Raw genomic sequence first — 19,868 nt, 5'->3', positions numbered from 1 at the left:
TGTCGCAGGTGAGTGGTTTACTCACCCTGTTGGCCACGTTGTCGTCCTTTTTCCCTTTTCGTCGCAGGTGAGTCGGTTTCCCTCCCTCGTTGTCCGCGTCGTTGTTGGTTTCCCGGTTCCGTCGCCGGTGAGTGGTTTGTCTGAAAGTTTTTCCCGATCAGTTTACGCCACAATACGTGTACAGTCGACGGGTCTTCTTACACATCTGGAGAAGCAAGATTTGCCAAGTTTTAAACACGGAACTGGAGAACTTGCTAAGGGAACTGGGGCTGCTAAGCCGGCCTGCTAATTCACCGGACTTGCCTGCTACCCCTCCCCCGGAAGGCGCCGGAAGCGGTGCGCCAGGACGAGGAAGCAGGGCAAGGGCGGAGGTATCCGAGCTAGGCTAGAGGCTAACCCAACTCGCCCGGCCATACCATGTATCCTTTGGGCGAACGTTCGATCACTGGACAACAAAATTAATGATATCCGACTTCTGAGATCAGCAAACCGAAAAGTGAGTGACTGTTGTGTGTTAGTTTTCACTAAAACATGGCTAAATAGTAACATTCCGGACTTTGCTACACAACTAGAGCAGCTAACATTTGACAGATCCGACAGGGCTCTCGCAGAGGGGGCGATCTCCCACGGTGGCAGCGTGTGTGTTTACAACCGCGAAGCGTGGTGCCGGGATGCCACTGTAGTATACAAACACTGCTCACCTCTGGCGGAATTCATGATTGTGAAGTGTCGCTCCTTCTACTTGCTAAGGGAGATAAGTTCAATCCTGCTGGTCGCTACCTTACCCCCCCCAACTAACAACAGCAACAGAAGTGCGGCGCTGAACGAACTGTACTAGGCTGTCAGTGAACAACAAACAGCACAACCAGAGGGCTTCATCATCCTCGCTGGGGATTTCAACCATGCTGATCTCAAAACTGTTCTTCCCATGTTTCTTCAACAAATCCACTTTGCAACAAGAGGACATAACATTTTGGACTGCGTTTACACTCAGCAAAAAGCAGATATTGAGGAGTACACAGACACAGTGACCTCCAATATCACCAAATGCATGGAAGAAGTGACCCACTTCAAGAGGATCACCACACGGGCCAACCAGAAGCCATGACTAACAGGAGACGTCCACAGGCTGTTGAGGGCCAGAGACAATGCCTTCAACGCTGGGGATAAGTCGGCTCTGAGGACAGCAAGAGCTAACCTGTCCTGTGGCATCAGGAAAGCCAAACAAGAATACACAAACAAGATAACCTTCCACTTCAAGGACAGCAAGAATGCTCACAGCCTATGGCAGGGCATTCAGGCTATCAACAACTACAAACCTGCACCACAAAGCTGTGAGAGCGACATCACTCTGCTCAACAACCTAAACAGTTTCTTTGCACACTTTGAGGAACAGAACACCACCCGCCCACAGAAAACACCACCACCTTCGCACGACCAGCCTCTGTGCCTGTCTGCTGCCAGCGTGAGGAGGACACTCTTCGCCATCAACACCCGGAAAGCAGCAGGTCCAGACAACATCCCTGGCAGGGTGCTGAAAGACTGTGCAGAGGAGCTGAAAGATGTTTTTACAGACATCTTTAACACCTTCCTGAGGCAAGCCATTGTGCCATCTCAGCCGCAAAGCCATCACAATTGTCACCGATACAAGCCACCCTGCACACAGTCTGTTCAGCCTCCTGCCCTGCGGAAAGAGGTACAGGAGCCTCCGCTCCCGTACCACTAGTCACAGGAACAGCTTCATCCAACAGGCCGTGAGACTGCTGAACTCTCCCCCCTTCCCATCCGTGAAACTGCTGAACTGTCTCTCTCTCCCCTCCTCCCTCCCACACTCAGCCCCAGCCAGAAGAAACACCTAGCTGGCAGACGAAGTTTAGGTCTTTAAAACCCCCACCCCCCACCTTAAACTCAAACTTTGCTCATGCACTGGCAAAATTATATTAATAATTACATTATTTATTTTATAATTATACTTCTTTTGCACTAACGATTACACTTAGAACTATAATAACTACCTCAAACGCACACAGCTGGAACAACCACAATCAGAGTTGTCTTGCTTTGTCTCGTACTGTTGGATTGTCCTGTCATATGCTGCTACTTATGTCTTGTCTTGTGGGACTCTTGCCATACCTGGTTTTTCGTATTTAGTTATTAGTTTAGCAACACTAGACAAAGTATCCATAAAATACTGCACATTACCATAGATAATAATCTAGTTTTTAGGATTGTCTAGTCTTGTTCACCTGCACTTTGTTATTGTACATGTAAATATATATATCCATCCATCATCTACCGCTGTCTTCTGGGGTCGGGTCGGGGGGCAGCAGTTTGAGCAAGGAAGCCCAGATTCCCTCTCCCCGGCCACTTCATCCAGCTCTTCCGGAAGGATCCCCAGGCGCTCCCAGGCCAGCCGAGAGACATAGTCCCTACCGCATGTCCTAGGTCGTCCCCGGGGCCTCCTTCCAGTGGGACATGCCCGAAACACCTCACCGGGGAGGCGTCCGGGGATGCCCTAACCATCTCAGCTGGCTCCTCTCAACGCGGAGGAGCAGCGGCTCGACGCTGAGCCCCTCCCGGATGACCGAGCTTCTCACCCTATCTCTAAGGGAGAGCCCGGACACCCTGCGGAGGAAACTCATTTCGGCCACTTGTATCCGGGATCTTGTTCTTTTGGTCACGACCCACAGCTCGTGGCCATAGGTGAGGGCAGGAACGTAGATCGAGTGGTAAACAGAGAGCTTCGCGTTTCGGCTCAGCTCTCTCTTCACCAAGACAGACCGGTGCAGAGCCTGCATGACAGCAGACGCTGCACCGATCCGTCCGTCGATCTCACGCTCCATCCTACCCTCACTCGTGAACAAGACCTCGAGATACTTGAACTCCTCCACTTGGGGCAGGACCTCATCCCCAATCCGGAGAGGGCATTCCACCCTTTTCCGACTGAGGACCATGGTCTCAAATTTGGAGGTGCTGATCTTCATCCCAGCAGCTTCACACTTGACTGCGAACCGCTCCAGTGAGAGTTGGAGGTCACGGCCTGAAGAAGCCAACAGCACCACATCATCCGCAAAAAGCAAAGATGCAATGCTGAGGCTCCCAAACCGGACCCCCTCAACGCTTCGGCTGCGCCTAGAAATTCTGTCCATAAAGGTAATGAACAGAATAGGTGAAAAAGGGCAGCCTTGATGGAGTCCAACCCTCACTGGAAACGAATTCGACTTACTGCCGGAAATGCGGATCAAGCTCTGACATCGGTCCTACAGGGACTGAACTTCCCGTATCAGGGCATCCGGTACCCCATACTCCCGAAGCACCCCCCACAGAGATCCCTGAGGGACACGGTCAAACGCCTTCTCCAAGTCCGCAAAGCACATGTTGACTGGTTGGGCAAACTCCCATGCACCCTCGAGGACCCTGCCGAGGGTGTAGAGCTGGTCCACTGTTCCACGGCCAGGTCGAAAACCACACTGCTCCTCCTGAATCTGAGAGTCGACCTCCCGACAAACCCTCATCTCCAGCACCCCTGAATAGACCTTACCGGGGAGGCTGAGGAGTGTGATTCTCCTGAAGTTAGAACACACCCTCAGGTCTCCCTTCTTATAAAGGGGGAACACCTCCCCTGTTTGCCAATCCAGGGGCACTGTCCCCGACGTCCATGCGATGTTGCATAGGCGTGTCAGCCAAGACAGCCCTACAACATCCAGAGCCTTCAGGAACTCCGGGCGGATCTCATCCACCCCCCGGGGCCTTGCCACCAAGGAGTTTTTTGACCACCTCAGTGACTTCAGCCCCAGAGATGGGAGAGCGCACCTCTGTGCCCGAAGACTCTGCTTCCTCAGGGGAAGACATGTTGATGGGATTGAGGAGGTCTTAAAAGTATTCTGTCCACCGATTCACAATGTCCTGAGTTGAGGTGAGCAGTGCCCCATCTCCACTGTACACAGTGTCGATGATGCACTGCTTCCCCCCTCTGAGACGCCGGATGGTGGACCAGAATTTCTACGAAGCCGTCCGGAAGTCGCTTTCCATGGCCTCACCGAATTCCTCCCACACCCGAGTTTTTGCCGTGGCGACCGCCGAAGCCGCACTCCGTTTGGACAGTCGGTGTCCCACAGGCCAAAAAGGCCCGATAGGACTCCTTCTTTAGCTTGACGGCATCCCTTACCGCTGGTGTCCACCAGCGGGTTCCGGGATTGCCGCCACGACAGGCACCAACCACCTTACGGCCACAGCTCCGATCCGCCGCCTCGACAATGGAGGCGCGAAACATGGTCCACTCAGACTCTATGTCCCCCGCCTCCCCCGGGATGTGGGAGAAATTCTGCCGGAGGTGGGAGTTGAATCTCCTTCTGGCAGGGGACTCTGCCAGACGTTCCCAGCAGACCCTCATGATACGTTTGGGCCTGCCAGGTCTGGCCGGCATCCTCCCTCACCATCGGAGCCAACACGCCACCAGGTGGTGATCAGTTGACAGCTCCGCCCCTCTCTTCACCAGAGTGTCCAAAACATGCGGCCGCAAATCCAATGATACAACTCCAAAGTCGATCATCGAACTGCGGCCTAGGGTGTCCTGATGCCAGGTGCACATATGGACACCCTATGTTTGAACATGGTGTTCATTATGGACAATCCGTGATGAGCACAGAAGTCCAATAACAATGCACCGCTCGGATTCAGATCAGAGGGGGCCGTTCCTCCCTATCACGCCCCTCCAGGTGCGCACCTGCTTAATTACACGGAGAAATACTGCAACCCACTAGGCTTTAAATAGAATAATGCAAATCAAATAAATGGGAAAAGATATATGAAATTGTTTTTGCTTTCGTATGAAGGCAAAATGCCACAGAGACTCCATTCCGTGAAGCCAATGCAAGTTTCTGTAGCATTTTCAATTATCAATTTGAAGCTTTTACATACCTCACTCTTCCCGGTGAGTGTTTGCCTTTTAAATTCCCCTGTCTTTAGTTTATCCTTGACTTCTTGCTCTTCCATAATCAGGGATACCAGGTCAAAATAGATGCAGACTTGTGGAGGGGAAGATTATAAAGAGGGCAGCGTTCACATGCACAGAGCATGCTCTGCGGCTCGTATAGTAGTAAAATAGCAATAACCTTACAGCACCTCTGTTTTTATCCAAATTATTCACTTTATAACAAGTATTTCTTAGTTTAGTATCCATATTCCACACATCGTTTTAGTAAACATATTTATAAAGTTAGAAGTTAGAAGCAAGTTAAAAGACCGACCCGAACGTAATGAGTGACATTTTAGGCCTGAATGGGATACTCTGATCAATCAAAAAAGAGAACTCGACGTGTTCCAGAGTGGTAGAAGACTGTAACGGTACGCATCACTGTCCATTCTCCTCAGGAGCAAAATGAATCTAAAGTCTCCTGTCATCGTTTGTTGTGTGTTGTTGTAGGTTGACTGAACCTGACACTAAGTGTATGGATGAATTTGACCTCGTTCTGTTCTCCCTTGGCCAAAAGCAAGCCAAGCAGGAAAGCAGAACTTGGCCATGGCTCATGTTGGTGTTGTTGTTGTTCCGGCTTAATTAGAAGCCATTTCCTGCCAGCATCCCATTAGCGCTAAACGTAGCGGCACTGATGTCATCAGCGGGCGCCGTTGATGAAGGCAGCACACAAGCTAATGTTCCTCAAATCAGGAGCATTAGGGAACGTGCGACAGCCGTTGAGAAGGAGTGGTTGCCATGGCAACAGAATGCCCTTTCACTCAAGCGCCGCCAGAACGCAACTGGAGTCAAAAGCAAAACAGGGAAATGGAAAACGGCACTTTTCATCCAAAGTGAAATCACGGAAATGAAAAATGGATCTTTTAATCTCCATATGTTTTGTTTTCTTGAGAAACAGAAGGCTTCATTTTTGAAAGAATATGACATTTGTATTTATTTTTGCTCGCGAAAGTTGAACTTTGAAAAAAAGGAGGAGGAGAGTGCATTCTTCCACTTTGAGAATTTTTGAGGTGCCTACATTTAGGAGTGCTCAGGTATCTTTGTAGAAGATTCATTTGAACTGAAGCGTTTAGAGACAACACCTGCCTCCTGGAAGGTTGGGGCACACCCTAATCCCGAGTCACTCCCTCCTGTAGCAGTCCCCACCTCACATCGTACTTTGTCTTTTTCACCCAGTCCACTCAAGGTGCACATCTCTCGATCTGCTTACGCTGCATGACTCCGGAGTCCCTCACCCAAGTGGCACACGCCTTCCAAGTTCCCTGTCGCTGCAGTCGACCTTTGAGCTGCTGCAATCGCTCACAGAGCTCCTAGTTTGTCCGCTGCACCTGTTGTCTGAGTCCCACATCAAGCCGCTGCAGCCGCTCTTCAAGTACCATGTCAAGCCACTGCATTTGCTACCCGAGTCCCAAGCCAAGCCGCGGGAGCAGTGGCAGCCACTGCACGAGTCGTCAGCAGTCACTCCACGAGTCGCCAACCAAGCCTCCCAAGTCCCGGGTTCCGCCACTGCAACTGCCTTCCGAACCACCTGTTGGCCCTCAGTAGTCTCCCTTGCATCAGGTCAGTCCAATGCAGTTATTAAAGTTTCTAGTCCTTGTCCCCAGTGGCCGGGGAAACCAAAGCTTCAGCAGCCGTCTCCCGAGCAGCCATCCACAACGCTGCAGCAGTCTCCCGAGCAGCCATCCTCAACGTTGCAGCAGTCTCTTGAGCAGCCATCCACGGCGCTGCAGCAGTCTCCCAAGCAACCGGCCATGATGCTGCAGTAGTCTCCCGAGCAGCCAGTCCTACCACTGCTGCTGCCCTCCGAGTCGCCAGCCAAGCTGCTGCATTCGCACCCTGAGTCCCAAGTCACAGCGTTGCAGCCGCCTTCCAAGCCGCCAACCACGACGCTACTGCAGCCTCCTGAACCGCCCAGCAGCCCTTGGCAGTCTCCCTTGCCTCAGCCAGCCACGGCGCTGCAGCAGTCTCCTGAGCAGCCATTTTAGTGTTGAACTCTTAACGCCCGTTCTGGGTTGATTTTAGCACTAGGCAGCGGTTTGAATGCACATTAGCTTATTTAATTACCTGCTTTTAATTTTCTTTTACAAGGCTGGAACCTCCTCTCCGGTGTCACTGGATCAGGACTTCCAATCTCAGTGTTGGTGATTTTATTTTCCATGATTTCACAAGTGTATGTCGGTGTGTGTGTGTGTATTTCACTAGGTGGTGGTTTTAATTGATTGGAAGTGCCTCCACCTTTCCAGTGCACCGGACGAGGACATTCCAGCATTATTTAAGTATCCCTTTTAATTTATATTTTTAAAAAGATTACAATAAAAATATTGGAACCACACTTCTGCCTCAGACTCGTTGCCACACAAATTTTTAATATGTATATACAATGTTTTTGCCTGGGGTTTTACACGTTTTAGTTAATTACCATTGGTTTCTATTGCCCAACATATGGCAATTTCGCCTTACGGTCCCAACTGTGGATTGGATTAATCTTGTATAGCGGGGGTCCACTGTACTTGAGTACATTCATCACATTGACCCTGTCCTTCCATTTTTTGTCATCCAAAGTTAGAGAAGCACACATGACGAGACAAGCGCTCATTGGTCTGCTTGAATTGCGTCAAGTGGTCGCCGCGGTGACAGGCTCTCCCTTGAGATGATAAAGAAGATGAGCACTGGCGCTCTCGGCCGGCATCCCCGCGCATCACGGGTGCACACGTCTCCAGTTGCCAGCTTGGAGGTGAGTGCAGGCGCAATCACATCCTCTATGCCAGCTAAATAGCACCCACAAGCAAAAGAGACATTTGAGAAAAATGCTACCTGCAACTTTGATGATTGTATTTCCTTTTTTTTTTTAATGAAGAAAAATATTCTTTTTTACTCTGCAATTTTGTTTTCTTCATTTGGGAGAAAAAAACAAGACATTTTGGATGTCATTTGATCAAGAAGTAAACATTGTTATGTGGTATATGTTGAAAAATCTAGGATATTATATGTTGAAAGATCTAGGATAAAGTATCCAGTGTAAAGCATGTTTGAGTGTCTAGAACGGGGGTGTCAAAGTGGTTTTAGGTTATGGGCCGCACAGAGTAAAATCAATTTTCTAGTGGGCTAGACCAATAATACCATGGTACTGTATCTATTTATATCACTTTAAAACAGCATCTTCAGATTGGTTATTCTTTTTTTAGTACTGCTCAAAATAGTACGAGCACAACATCACTATTAATCATAAAATATTAACGTTACTATTAATCATGAAACGTTCCAAGATTTACATCTATTGTAAAAATTCAGCTCAATTTTATTCATGACAAAATAATCTGAAGGGCCATATGTTTTGACACCCGTGTTCTAGAATAGTGCTATGTATTTTTTATTTTATTTCCTTTTGTACGTTTTTTTTCATTTATGTATGTTTTGTTGCAGTGGTTAGGTGTTGGGGGTGCGAAAGTTCCCGAGGATGCAGGCGTACCGCCGCTGCTGGCTGCTGTGCTTGCTCGCCGTGTCGGCGGCGGCGCTGTTCCGCCCCCACGACGACCAGCCGACCCCCGAGCGCTCACCTCGAGGTGACGAGGAACTGTGCCATTTATTTGCCTCCGCCTTTTTGACGATCCTATGTCTTTGTAAAGCAAGGAGAAGCCGCGCCTCTGAAGCTTGGGCGAAGACCGTCCAATTGGACGCGGACGACAAAGACGGTCACGGCATCCCGACCGGGGCTGAGTCCTATGAGCAGGTGGGGCGAGATGGCGCTGGCAATGCGTTGGGCTGACGCTGACATTCACGGCTTGAAACCACAGGACGATTTGGCGTCGCGGGCCATGCGCTCAGCCCGCCGCTGTGTTCGACACCAGCAGTCGTGTTTGGGCTTGCCGCTGCCCTGCTGTGACGCCTGTGATACGTGCTACTGCCGCTTCTTCAACGCCATCTGCTACTGCCGACGTGTTGGGCGCCCGTGCCCGGCCTGACACAAACCTGAGCGCATCTGCGCTTGCGGGCGGAAGCGTGGAGATAAACGTTTAACTCCGCCCCCCCATAGGGTTAGGGTCTCCATGTTAATGAATGAGAGCGATTCCACAGCACCCGCCGCGCTCCGCTCCGCTCCGTTCCGCCACGATCCGCCGAGGTCCGCAACGTTACGGCTTCACAGTGAATGGGACCCATGTAGAGTCGCCTTCAGAGATCCGAGAAGCCCTTTTTAGGCTTATGCAATGAAATGTTATCCAAGCAAACTTTCGACCGAGTTGATGATCCACGCGCTTGCGTTATTTGCTTTCACAAGGAATGGTCGGAATGTGTGACGCTGCGCTGAGCATAGCTGCAGAACGTAACGGATCGTGGCAGATGTAGTGGAATCACCCTGTAAGCGCCTTCTAAGTTTTTTTGTTTTTATTGTTGTTGTTCAATTAGTCCTCGGTATCTGGCTTATTCGGTTGACACTTGAATGACAATGGCGCTCCGTCGCTAACCACACTGTTTGACGCAAACAGGTTTAATCTGGCCCAGGGTATGATTTTGTAATGTGGAGCATTAAAATGAGCTGAATTTTATGTCAATACATGAAAAACTTGAAATGTTTTGTCATTAATGGTAATGTTAACGTTTTATTTTTAATCATGATTTTGTACTTGTGCTTTGGACAGTATTAAAAAAAGAATAATAAATACGAAGTTGTAGTTTTAAAGTTAGATAATGATTTAATTGGTACTGGCATTGAGCCACAAAAAAAAAAAAAGTGCCTAAAAGTCCCGGATCCACATGGTTGGAGTTCATGATTTAGCCCCGGCCGTCACTGGCAGATGCCGCCCCTGACCTTCACATCCTCTTCTTTTTCTGCTCCTGCTACTCGTGTCCAAGTTGTGGTGCTGGAAATAAACAAAGGTGTCCATTGCTTTGCTATTGTCTTGGCTTTTTTTTTTTTTTTTTGCCTTTGTCTTTTTTTTTTTTTTTTAAGAGTTCAGACATTCAATCCCAGGTACTTATACAAATGTAGCCAAGTAGCCCCTTTCGGAGGGATAGGGGGTGGTTCTCAGATTTGGTCATCTATAACATTTAATAACGCACAAGGAAGGGACACAAGAGACTTTAGATTCTTTTTGCTCGCGAGAACAGACAGATATGTGTTCACAGTTACAGATCTCACCCGCTCTGCCAACACATCCTGTCGAGTCCTCTTTTATTTGTTAGGGAAGCCCTTGTTACAAAACATCACTTCCCTAAAGGTTTTGGAGAGAACACTGCAGTAGCATGACAACCAACACGTGATTGCGTGTGTGTGTGTGTGTGTGTGTGTCTGTGTGTGCTATACTATCTGTTATCAGTTCATAAAGTGACTACTATCTTTTTCTTCAAGAACATCCACAGACCGTTCTACCCTGTGGTCAGGTCACGGTGCCTCATTTCTTCTTGTGCTTGCTCCTTCCACAGATAATGTTCTCTTTCATGATTTAAATAAGGTTATAATGCTGAAAAAATGCTTTGCAATACTATAAGAGTAAATATTGGATAACCTATGTACATGGGATAACCTAAGTACATTTACAGTTATTGGACCGCTCATGCGCAGACGTATGCACGTACACAGGCTTTTTTTCCCAGAGCATTTAAACATCAATAAACTCACATCAATAATTTAAATGTATCATTATATGTGACAAAACCTAGAATTAGTAATAATTTCAAATTATTTGCGCGCGAAGTTTTATGAAGCAGGCAACCTAAATGCTAAATTTCAAATTGTAATTTCATTTAAGTGTCACGTCTGGGCATGGTAAATTGAGTTGGGAAGAGGAAGAGACGGGACCCAAAAAATGCATGAAAACTGAGAAATACAGTATGTGGCTCAAAAGGGAAGTTTTAACAAGGAAATGAGGCAGGACCAAATAGGATCAAACTGGATGGACAAAGTATCAAGACAAGTGGACAAAATCAAACTAATGAGAACGCAGCTAATAAAGGCAGACGCAAGTGGAACAGAAACCCCACAAACACATAACAGCCAAACCCAATCAAACATGACAATTGAATATGAATTACATAAAACGACAAAAACCTTAACTCACCCAAAATGGCTGTCCCGAAGTTTTTTCAGTACAAAATCAACTCTTCTTTTTTTTCCTCAGAAAGAATTTCATGACTTGCTTGTAGAGTTTGTCTTTGCGTTTCATTTCCAATAATAAATCCTTTCGTATTGACATGGACGCCAATGCTGAAAGTCCCGTCGGTCCAATTTCCGTTTTGCTCTTCTTCAGCCATTGTGGGTTTAAAAAAAAAAAGGCTCTGCAAGTCTGGCTTTGATGTATGCTAATGCTAATGTTAGCTGGTTGAGCAATATGATTTTTTTTTTTTCATATGACTTGATTTAACTACTTCCACTGGTAAACATGGATCAAAATAGCCCCGCCTTCCTGCAGTGAGTGTCCAGTTACGTTACATTCTGCGTGAGGTTTCTTGAAGGCGTTTTTATGGGTCGATTGGCTATTGCAGCTGTCTAACATAAATATGGGCCAGTATACAATATGTCATTGTACACTGCACAGAGAGCCTTTTACTCGTTCAAGCGAATGCCCTAGCGCCTCCCAAATCAAGCAGAGATAAGTCTGCCTGGGAGTGTGCCCGGCAACACACGTTAGCTGAATTTTAATTGGCTAAAAACTCTTCACTAAAATGGCAGCACTTGTAGGAGTGTCACCATATGGATATAATATGACACAGAAAGAACAGATTATGGAGAATAATTTTATATATATATATAAAATATATATATCTAGTAAAAATAAATTTAAAATGATATTGACTTTTATTGTTATTAGAACTATTATTGTTTATTATAGTTATGATAATGTCAGGTTATATCAGGCCAGCAGAGAAGGCCTTGCTGCCTCTGACAGCTCACCACTTTACATTTATTCTAAAATAATCCTACACTGGATTCCATGATTATTATGCACTAGTCTAATCCTAATATGTATTTGTTACAATTTTAGATGCATTTTTAGCATTGATTAACTGCTTCCAACTTGATGTCTGCCAGGGTGGAAATAAATAGGAATATGGAGGACAGGGAAGGTCAGAGTGACACCAGGGTCTAGCTTGAGTCATGATGTGCCAAATAGGCTTCATCGAACACTTGGAAAAAATAAGAACCAGAAAAAAAGAATGAATCATGGGACTTGTCAGCCATGAAGATATTGTGAAAAAGGTAATTACGCCTTGACAGAAATGTCACGCTAATCAAAACAACGACGTGAAAGCACGAAATAAGAAAGCTCTCGTGGATCATGAAAAATGAGTTTGAGAATTAGAGGAGATGTGCATTTGTAGTTTAAGGTGTTTTATTGAAGCTGAGGCCTTGTGCTTAGTTGGAGGCGATGGTCTGGTCCATCCAGGCGCGCAGTTCGGTGACTCGTGCATAGACTCCGGGCATGCTAGGCGTGCAGGTTCCGCTGCCCCAGGACACGATGCCCACCAGGGTCCAGACGCCCGCCTTCTGGCACACCAGGGGGCCGCCGGAATCGCCCTACCAAAAGATGCGCATAGTGCCCATCAACAAAGAATAGTGCTCAAGACTTGCTGCAAGCTGAAAGGTTCTAGGAGATACTTGTTACATATGAGGGACCAAATTGTGGACATTTGGCATTGGAACCAGTCAGTAGTTGGAACCAGTCAGTAGTGGGCATTGGATAGTATATTAGACACTTTACTAGCAGAGACTTGACACCGGGGACTTGCTATTAGATATCCATTTACAAGTGGACACTCGCTAGTAGAGACTTGGTGGTAAGGACTTGCCAGGACACTGGACACTTGGGAGTATCGCAAGCTAAATAGCACCCACAAGACTTGAGATGCAAAGTGTCACTTTGCCAAAGGATGCACAGTGGCCATCATCAAAGAATAGTGCGCAAGCTATGAGCTGAAAAGTCCTAGAAGATACGAGTCACGTATGAGGGACCAAGATGTGGACATTTGTCATTGGAACCAGGCAGTAACGAACATTGGATAGTAGCTTAGACATTTGATTGCTGAGACTAGGTACTGGGACCGTAGTACGAGATATCTACTAGATCGCTTGTAGAGATTTTGTGGTAAAGACTTGCTAGGACACTGGACACTTGGGAGTATCGCAGTTGACTTGAGATACTAAAGGAGGGAACATGAAGATCAAGCTCCAACTACAATACACAGCCTTTGAGGAGGTCAAGGTTAGGATCTAGAGAGCTACGCCCACCATGCAGGACGAAGCTCCGGAAGCTCCAGCACAGATCATCAGGTTGCTGATCTTATTGCCCCAGAATCTACGGCACTGCTCGTTGGTCAGCAGGGGCAAAGACGCTTGCTGGAGGAGGGACGGCGTTTCGGGTGCTGACAGGTTGCGAAGGCCCGAGAAGGCAGGATTAGGTATGCGTCCAACAACCGGGGCAAGGCGCTTTCCTGACCGTTGTGGCGGGTCAGCCCCCAGCCAGTGGTGACGCATTTCATGCCCCCGGGGAAGTCGTCACCGGCTTGAGCCACACAGACGGGCGACACGCGCATGTTCATCTGAGCCGGGCTTGCCAGCTTGATGAGCAGAATGTCGTTATTGATGGTGAAGCCGTTGTAGCGGGGGTGCTTGAACACCTGCGGGGCAGCACACCATCACGGCGTCAACGCTAAGCATGCCAGCTGCGTTTACGATGGAGCGGTGGCCTCACCTTGGCCACCCTGAGGACCTGGGTATCCTCAGCGGTGGATGAGCGGTCGTGTTCACCCAAAACCACGCGGTGGGAAGTCCTGCAAGCGCCGAGACACAGGGCATCATGCTGTTGTACACTGTTGTCCACGCTTTGTCCTCAATGCAGTGAGCATTTATTTTCAATTTGAATGGCATCATGACAGCGCTACCTGACGCCGCAGTGCGCCGCCGTCACCACCCAGTTGTCGTTGACCAGGGAGCCGCCGCAGAAGTGGAAACCCGTGTAGTCCTGGCGAGAAAAAAACCACATGGTGGCTCTCTCACCTCACTTCCCATGTGTGTGAGTTCACGTACCTGCAGAGACACCTGCCAGGGCCAGGAGTGAGGCACCGCCTCCTCGCCATTGACGATGCGAGAGTATCCCGTGATCACTGGGGGGATGGCGGGAGAGCCGCAACCTGATGACATTACCATCGTCAATGTCACCAGCAAGACTAAGTTCGGCAAGCGTTAAAATGCTAAGGCTAGCTCACCGTAGGCGACACCGACATAGGCAAGGCAGGAGAGGATCCACAGGAAGGTCATGGTTGCATCATGTCTTCTCTGGCCTGACGCCAAGCTTTTATACATACACTGACGCACCCGATTGGATGAGAGTGGTGGGGGCGTGTTCACGGAGGCACACACTATCAGCGGCCATGAGAGTTTGAACACATGGAATTCAGGGAATTCTGCAGCTGAGCAAACTCAACACACTCAAAAGCCACAGGAAATAAGAAAATGTAACTGAACAAAAAAAAATAATCAATCACATGTTCACAATTTTATTCATGGTTTCTTTAATACCACGTTTGCTTGTTTGTCTGATTTGTGTTTCTGCATTTACTGTAATGTATATATAATTTCAGTAGTGCATATACATAAATATAGGTGTACATCATAAATCTGTCTTATTGTTTTGTTCAGTTACAGTGTATATATAAAGAGGTGCCAAAAATGTTTAAAGGGGGTCATTTGAATATAGCTGTTTATTTTCCATCTCTCCGATTATGTTTATACTCAATGAACATCATCAATGGATATTCAATTGATTGATATAGGGTCCTGTAGTTAGTGCCACATGCATTTGTGTTTTTGTGAAGATATCCAAGAATATGACTATCTAGTCTAATCCATGCCTTTATAAAGTATATTATGGTATAGTTTAAACATTTAAATATCAATAACCCGCATCAGCAATTAAAATATATCATTGTATGAGCCAATACTTACATTAAGTAATAATAGCTTCAAGTTATATGTTCATTAAGTTTTATAAAGTCCACAAAGAGCAGGCAAGCTTGAACAAGATTGAACACTAAATTACAAATGGCAATTTGTATAGTATAAGTGTCACGTCTGGGCATGGTGAGTAGGGAGGAGGAAGGAAGGGGACCCCAAAAACGCATGGAAACAGAAATATGTGGCTCAAAAAGGACATTTTAACAAGGAAATGAAGCAAGACTGAACTGGGAGCAAAACTCGACAAAAGTATCACCAGACAGGAGGTCCAAATCAAACTAAGGAGAACGCAGCTAATAAAGGCAGACACGTGTGGAACAGAAACATGAACAAACCTCCATAAAAAAACAAACCCAACCAAACATTACAATTGAATATAAATGGCTTAAAGGTACTAAAACATGTTGACTCACCCAAAACGGCTGTCCCCAAGTTATTCCAGTCCAAAATCCATTCTTCTTTAGTTCCTCAGAAAGACTTTCACAACTTGCTTGTAGAGTATGTTTCCGCGGTAAATTTCCAATAATAAATTGTTTTGTATTGACATGGACACCAATGCTGTAAGTTGCGTCGTCCAATTTCCGTTTAGCCAAAGCTAATGTGGCTAAACTGGGTGTTGGCCGGATGTATTAGCTCAGCTCTTTCCTCAAACATTAAAGAAAGATAAAGAAGAAGAACATGAAGGAGCGTCAACGGACTTCACAGGTAAATGACCCGTTGGGAAAGGTAAGGGCCAAAGCTAATGTGGCTAACCGGAGGTTACCCGGATGCATTGGCTCGGCTCTTTCCTTGAACATCAAAGAAAAAATCTTTTCTCAAACATCAAAGAAAGATAAAGAACATGAAATTGAAGGTGGGACAACCTACTTCATGGACAGTGACGGCGATGCGACGGCGGGTAACTGACCCGTGGGGAAAGGTAAGGGCCAAAGCTAATGTGGCTAACCAGATGTTAGCCGGATGCATGAGCTCAGCTCTTTCCTTGAACATCAAAGAAAGAAAAAGAAAATGAAAGAGCGTCAATGGACTTCACGGACGGAAGCGGCGACGCGATAGCGGGCAGCCGATCATTCGGGAGAGGCAAGGGCCAAAGCTAATGTGGCTAACTAGGTGTTAGCTGAAAACATTAGCTTGGCCCTTTCTTTGAACATATTCACACAGAGTCTCAGAGCCCAAAGCAGCCGCGGGAGGATACGGACCCGCACGTGGGCACTGGAGACGGGAGACGTCCAGGTTCATACCATGAGGCACGGTGGCAAAGGGGTTCCCGTAAGCTTGCCCCGATGTGAGTGAGTGCACCGCGGGACGTTGGTCTTTACCGGATCCCAGTTTCTAACCCAAACCTAACCCCTAACTCTGGGACGGGGTGAGGGCGAGGGGCTCCAAGCAGAGCCTACAGGTATTGACTCAGCTAACCCTGTAACGGCACAACAAACGGGTACAAATATAATTAATTTTAATCTGGAGGAGGGCATTATGGTGCTAACGGAGAAGATTGATCTAACACCCACACAACACCAGGTATTGAATAAAGGTTGATCATTTGTCCAGGTGAGGGACGTGGACCACATTGTAAAGCCTCAAATGATGGTGCATTTGCAGGCATACCACCGGCGCATTATGGTTAGGGTTAGGTTTTTGGGAAAGGATCCGAGTTGAGGCCGAAGCCCTACCTCGTAGCGCACGCTCCACACTGGGGACGCATCAGACCCCCCGCTGGTCACCATTCAACCCCAAGGGACACCCCGCGTTGGGGCCTTCGGAGCCTCTACCCATCGTCCCTCTGCGCGTTCCTTGGCATCCCGCAGATGAGGACTTGAGGACTGTGTGAGTCGGAGGATTTTGTAGGCTGGGCGCAGGCATCTAGTTTCGCCCGCCCGGTCAACTTTTCAGGTCGTCCATGCCCTTATCACGCTCCGGTTGGAGGACAGTGGCGTGGGCCCTTTCGGTCCCGCGTTCGCCAACCGTCCCCCTCCGGTTCAGGACGTGGAGCGCTTTGCGGTGAGTCGCGTCATCCCAGCCTGGCGTTTTCACCTCCTCCCCATTTTTCTAGTTCGCTTGTCCGCCTCTAGCGTCACCGTCGCGACCAGTGGGCAGACAACGTCAGGCGGGTTACTGACCTTCCACCATCCGCCGTGACCTCTCTCCGACCATGTCAGGGATAGGGATAGGGTTAGGGTTAGGAAACAATAAAAGCGTCCCACAAAATAATTTTTTTTAAAAAATTGGAAGATTTAAAAAAGTTTATAAAATCCACAATTCTTTTATTTTTTTATGAGTCTAGCATGGGCACAAGTCCTCATTTTAATTCTGCCTCTCCTATATATTCATATCTCAAACCTGGCCCCATAGAAAAAAAGAAGAGTGAATAAGTAATGGAGGGGAGAAAAAAAAAATGATGTGTGTATCTGCACCCACATATATCCACATACACCCGCACATCCATACACAATAATCTCATATTTATATGTATATGTTTATACTTTCATTTTAATAAACGTGTCTAAGTGGATACATGCACCCACCCATACATCCACACTCATATTTTTCTAAAAGTTTACCATAAAATGGTTAGGCTCCCTCCCCTCAGGGATCATTCAAGATCCCCAAGGGGAGGAAAGAAAAAAAAAAAAAAAAAAACTTGAGGTAAGTAGTGAATGTGTGACTTTTCTAAAAATGTTTTTAATACTAATTCTTGTAATATAAAAATGTGTTTTATTTGGGGTGGTAATGAGTGTATTTAGCTTTGCTAAATATGTTTAATTAAAATTTCATGTAATATTTATGATTGAATATAAGAACCCTTAATATGTATTTTAAAATTACTATAAAAAAATATATATCAATTAAATAAAATTGATGTCACAGTGTTTGATCTAAGATGTTAGTAAGTGTGTATTTTTTTAAGAAAATAGGATTATGAAGTTATAACACGTCTGATTATGTATTAATAAATAGTTGTGGAATATATTTCATTAAACAGTGTATCAACTTTATATTGGGATAACAAAGAAAACTCTTAAAGGCAAAAAAAAGCGGGTTAAAAAAAAATATATATTGTCCAGAATTTATTAGTCGTAGTTTTCCATTTTATAGTTTACTCGGAAAGGAAGTTTCTAATTTTGTTTTTTCTCCATCCCCGCAGATTAAATCTGGTCTACTCTAAAATTGTCATTTATAAGTGCTTAAAATAAAAATAAATGCTGGTAATCACATCATATATATATAAACATGCTTAACAAACTCATGATGATAAAAAAGTGCCATACATGTTGATACATAATTAAAAAACAATAAATAAATACATATAAATACATAAACATGCATATAAATACATAAACATGCATAAGAATGAATTAAAAGCAGATAAAACACCATCTTTGTCGGGGACGTGACACGTGGGGAGACCCGCCGGTAAGAACTCCTCTCGGAAAAGGAGGAAAGTGGGGGGAGGTAAAAACAAACAAACAACCAAAAAAAAACTTTACTATTTTTTATTTAATCCCTTTGGTTCCACTGTTCCCAAGCGGTTAATCCATATTCTCTCTGCTTTTTGCCTTTGTCCTTGTGACCAATTTATATTATTCTGTAATCCCATTATTCTCAGGTAGCTGATGTTATATTCTCTAAAATGTGTACATAATGTCGTATTTTTATTGCCCCGTTTGATGTAGTAGAGATGTTGCTTTAATCTTATCATAAGGGTTTGGTTGGTTTCCCCCACATATAATTTACCACATTTTTCACAGGAAATAGTGTAGATTAAATTTTTAGAGTTAGATGTTATTGTGTCCAAATTGGTGCTCTTAAACCAGACCATTTATTAATAACATATTTTTTTATACATATATGTATTGATTCCACTGATTTGTTTTGGCTAATCTTTGGGTGTGTTATTTTTGTATGTACTAAGTAATCCTTCAGGTTTTTATTTCTCTTATATGCCTGAATAATTCTGAATTTTCTTAGAGCCTCATTTTCCTCCTGGGCCTGATGAAAGCTTCTCCTCAATGCTGTGTTTAGGGGCGCCATCTGGTGGGAATAAGTCATAACTACTGGTATTATGTTTCCATCCTTTTTGTTTTGGTATTGGCCTTGTTGAAATTTTAGTTTAAATTTAGTAGCTTCTTCTGCGACTTTTATAGGGTTAGGGGAAATGGGGAAGTTTTTGAAGATGTCGCGGACGCGACATCTAAGAAGGAAGGGCGGCAGGTGGACGAGAGCGGCACAAAAGCGGGGTAGGATTCCACCCGAATTCCAAATATGCGGTCGGCGAGCCGTTGCGCTCGCCGCAAGTGGGTGTTTCGGGGGTCATGGCGTATCTCCTCTCAGGAAGGAGCGAGAGGGACGTGGGTGGCACTGTCGCGTCCGGGTGGCCAGGCCGGTTCCGATGATCCCGGGTTTTACGGGTCGGCGATGCTGCGTTCGGGAGATACGGGCAGGGAGACTTGTTGCCTTGAAAAAAAAAGGCTCACACGCACGCACAGGCACAGGGAAATGGGGAAGTTTTTGAAGATGTCGCGGACGCGACATCTAAGAAGGAAGGGCGGCAGGTGGACGAGAGCAGCACAAAAGCGTGGAAGGATTCCACCCGGAATCCAAATATGCGATCGGCCAGCACCTGCACCTGCCGCAAGTGGGTGTTTTGAGGGTCATGGCGTATCTTCTCGCAGGAAAGTGCTAGAGGGACGTGGGTGGCACCATTGTGTCCGGGGCCTCGAGCCGGTTCCGCTGAGCCGGGTCTGTTGGGCTGCGGCTCTGCGTTCGGGAGATATGGGCATGAGAACGGCGGGAGATGTTGGCAAATTGGCGCGAGAACTGCCGCAGTTATTGGCGTGGGAGCGGCCACAGTTATATAGGCGTGCGAAAGTCTTTGAAGTTGCTGTGGAAGAGACAGGTCTCAAGGAAGGGCGGCATGTAGACGAGAGCAGCATAAAAGCGGGG

At 46.5% G+C, this 19,868-nt stretch overlaps 2 protein-coding genes across 3 annotated transcripts; one reads left to right on the top strand and one right to left on the bottom strand.

Annotated features, from left to right (window-relative positions):
* Window positions 1-7,082: 7,082 nt before the first annotated feature.
* agrp (agouti related neuropeptide) lies at window positions 7,083-9,861 on the top strand. Of its 2 annotated transcripts, XM_088413747.1 has the most exons (4): window positions 7,083-7,709; window positions 8,399-8,538; window positions 8,602-8,705; window positions 8,770-9,861. In XM_088413747.1, the coding sequence occupies exons 2-4, from the start codon at window positions 8,433-8,435 to the stop codon at window positions 8,935-8,937; spliced, it is 378 nt and encodes a 125-aa protein (XP_088269873.1). In that variant the 5' UTR covers window positions 7,083-7,709; window positions 8,399-8,432; the 3' UTR covers window positions 8,938-9,861. The 2 variants fall into 2 exon arrangements, with proteins under 2 accessions (XP_088269873.1, XP_088269872.1); XM_088413746.1 differs by having other exon boundaries at window positions 7,410-7,709; window positions 8,399-8,705.
* Window positions 9,862-12,281: 2,420 nt separating this feature from the next.
* On the bottom strand, window positions 12,282-14,329 carry LOC148425233 (chymotrypsin A-like). The gene is made up of 7 exons (XM_088414067.1): window positions 14,177-14,329; window positions 13,998-14,101; window positions 13,853-13,932; window positions 13,663-13,741; window positions 13,408-13,588; window positions 13,200-13,333; window positions 12,282-12,488 (listed from the first exon to the last, which is right to left on the bottom strand). The coding sequence occupies exons 1-7, from the start codon at window positions 14,271-14,273 to the stop codon at window positions 12,327-12,329; spliced, it is 837 nt and encodes a 278-aa protein (XP_088270193.1). The 5' UTR covers window positions 14,274-14,329; the 3' UTR covers window positions 12,282-12,326.
* Window positions 14,330-19,868: the final 5,539 nt, after the last annotated feature.

Source organism: Hippichthys cyanospilos, chromosome 4 (assembly GCF_059441005.1).
Source record: "Hippichthys cyanospilos isolate Australia breed blue-spotted pipefish chromosome 4, RoL_Hcya_1.0, whole genome shotgun sequence".
Classification (NCBI taxonomy): Eukaryota; Metazoa; Chordata; class Actinopteri; order Syngnathiformes; family Syngnathidae; genus Hippichthys; species Hippichthys cyanospilos.
The sequence above is the reverse complement of the archived record's forward strand: the minus strand, read 5'-3'. Positions and strand labels throughout refer to the sequence as shown.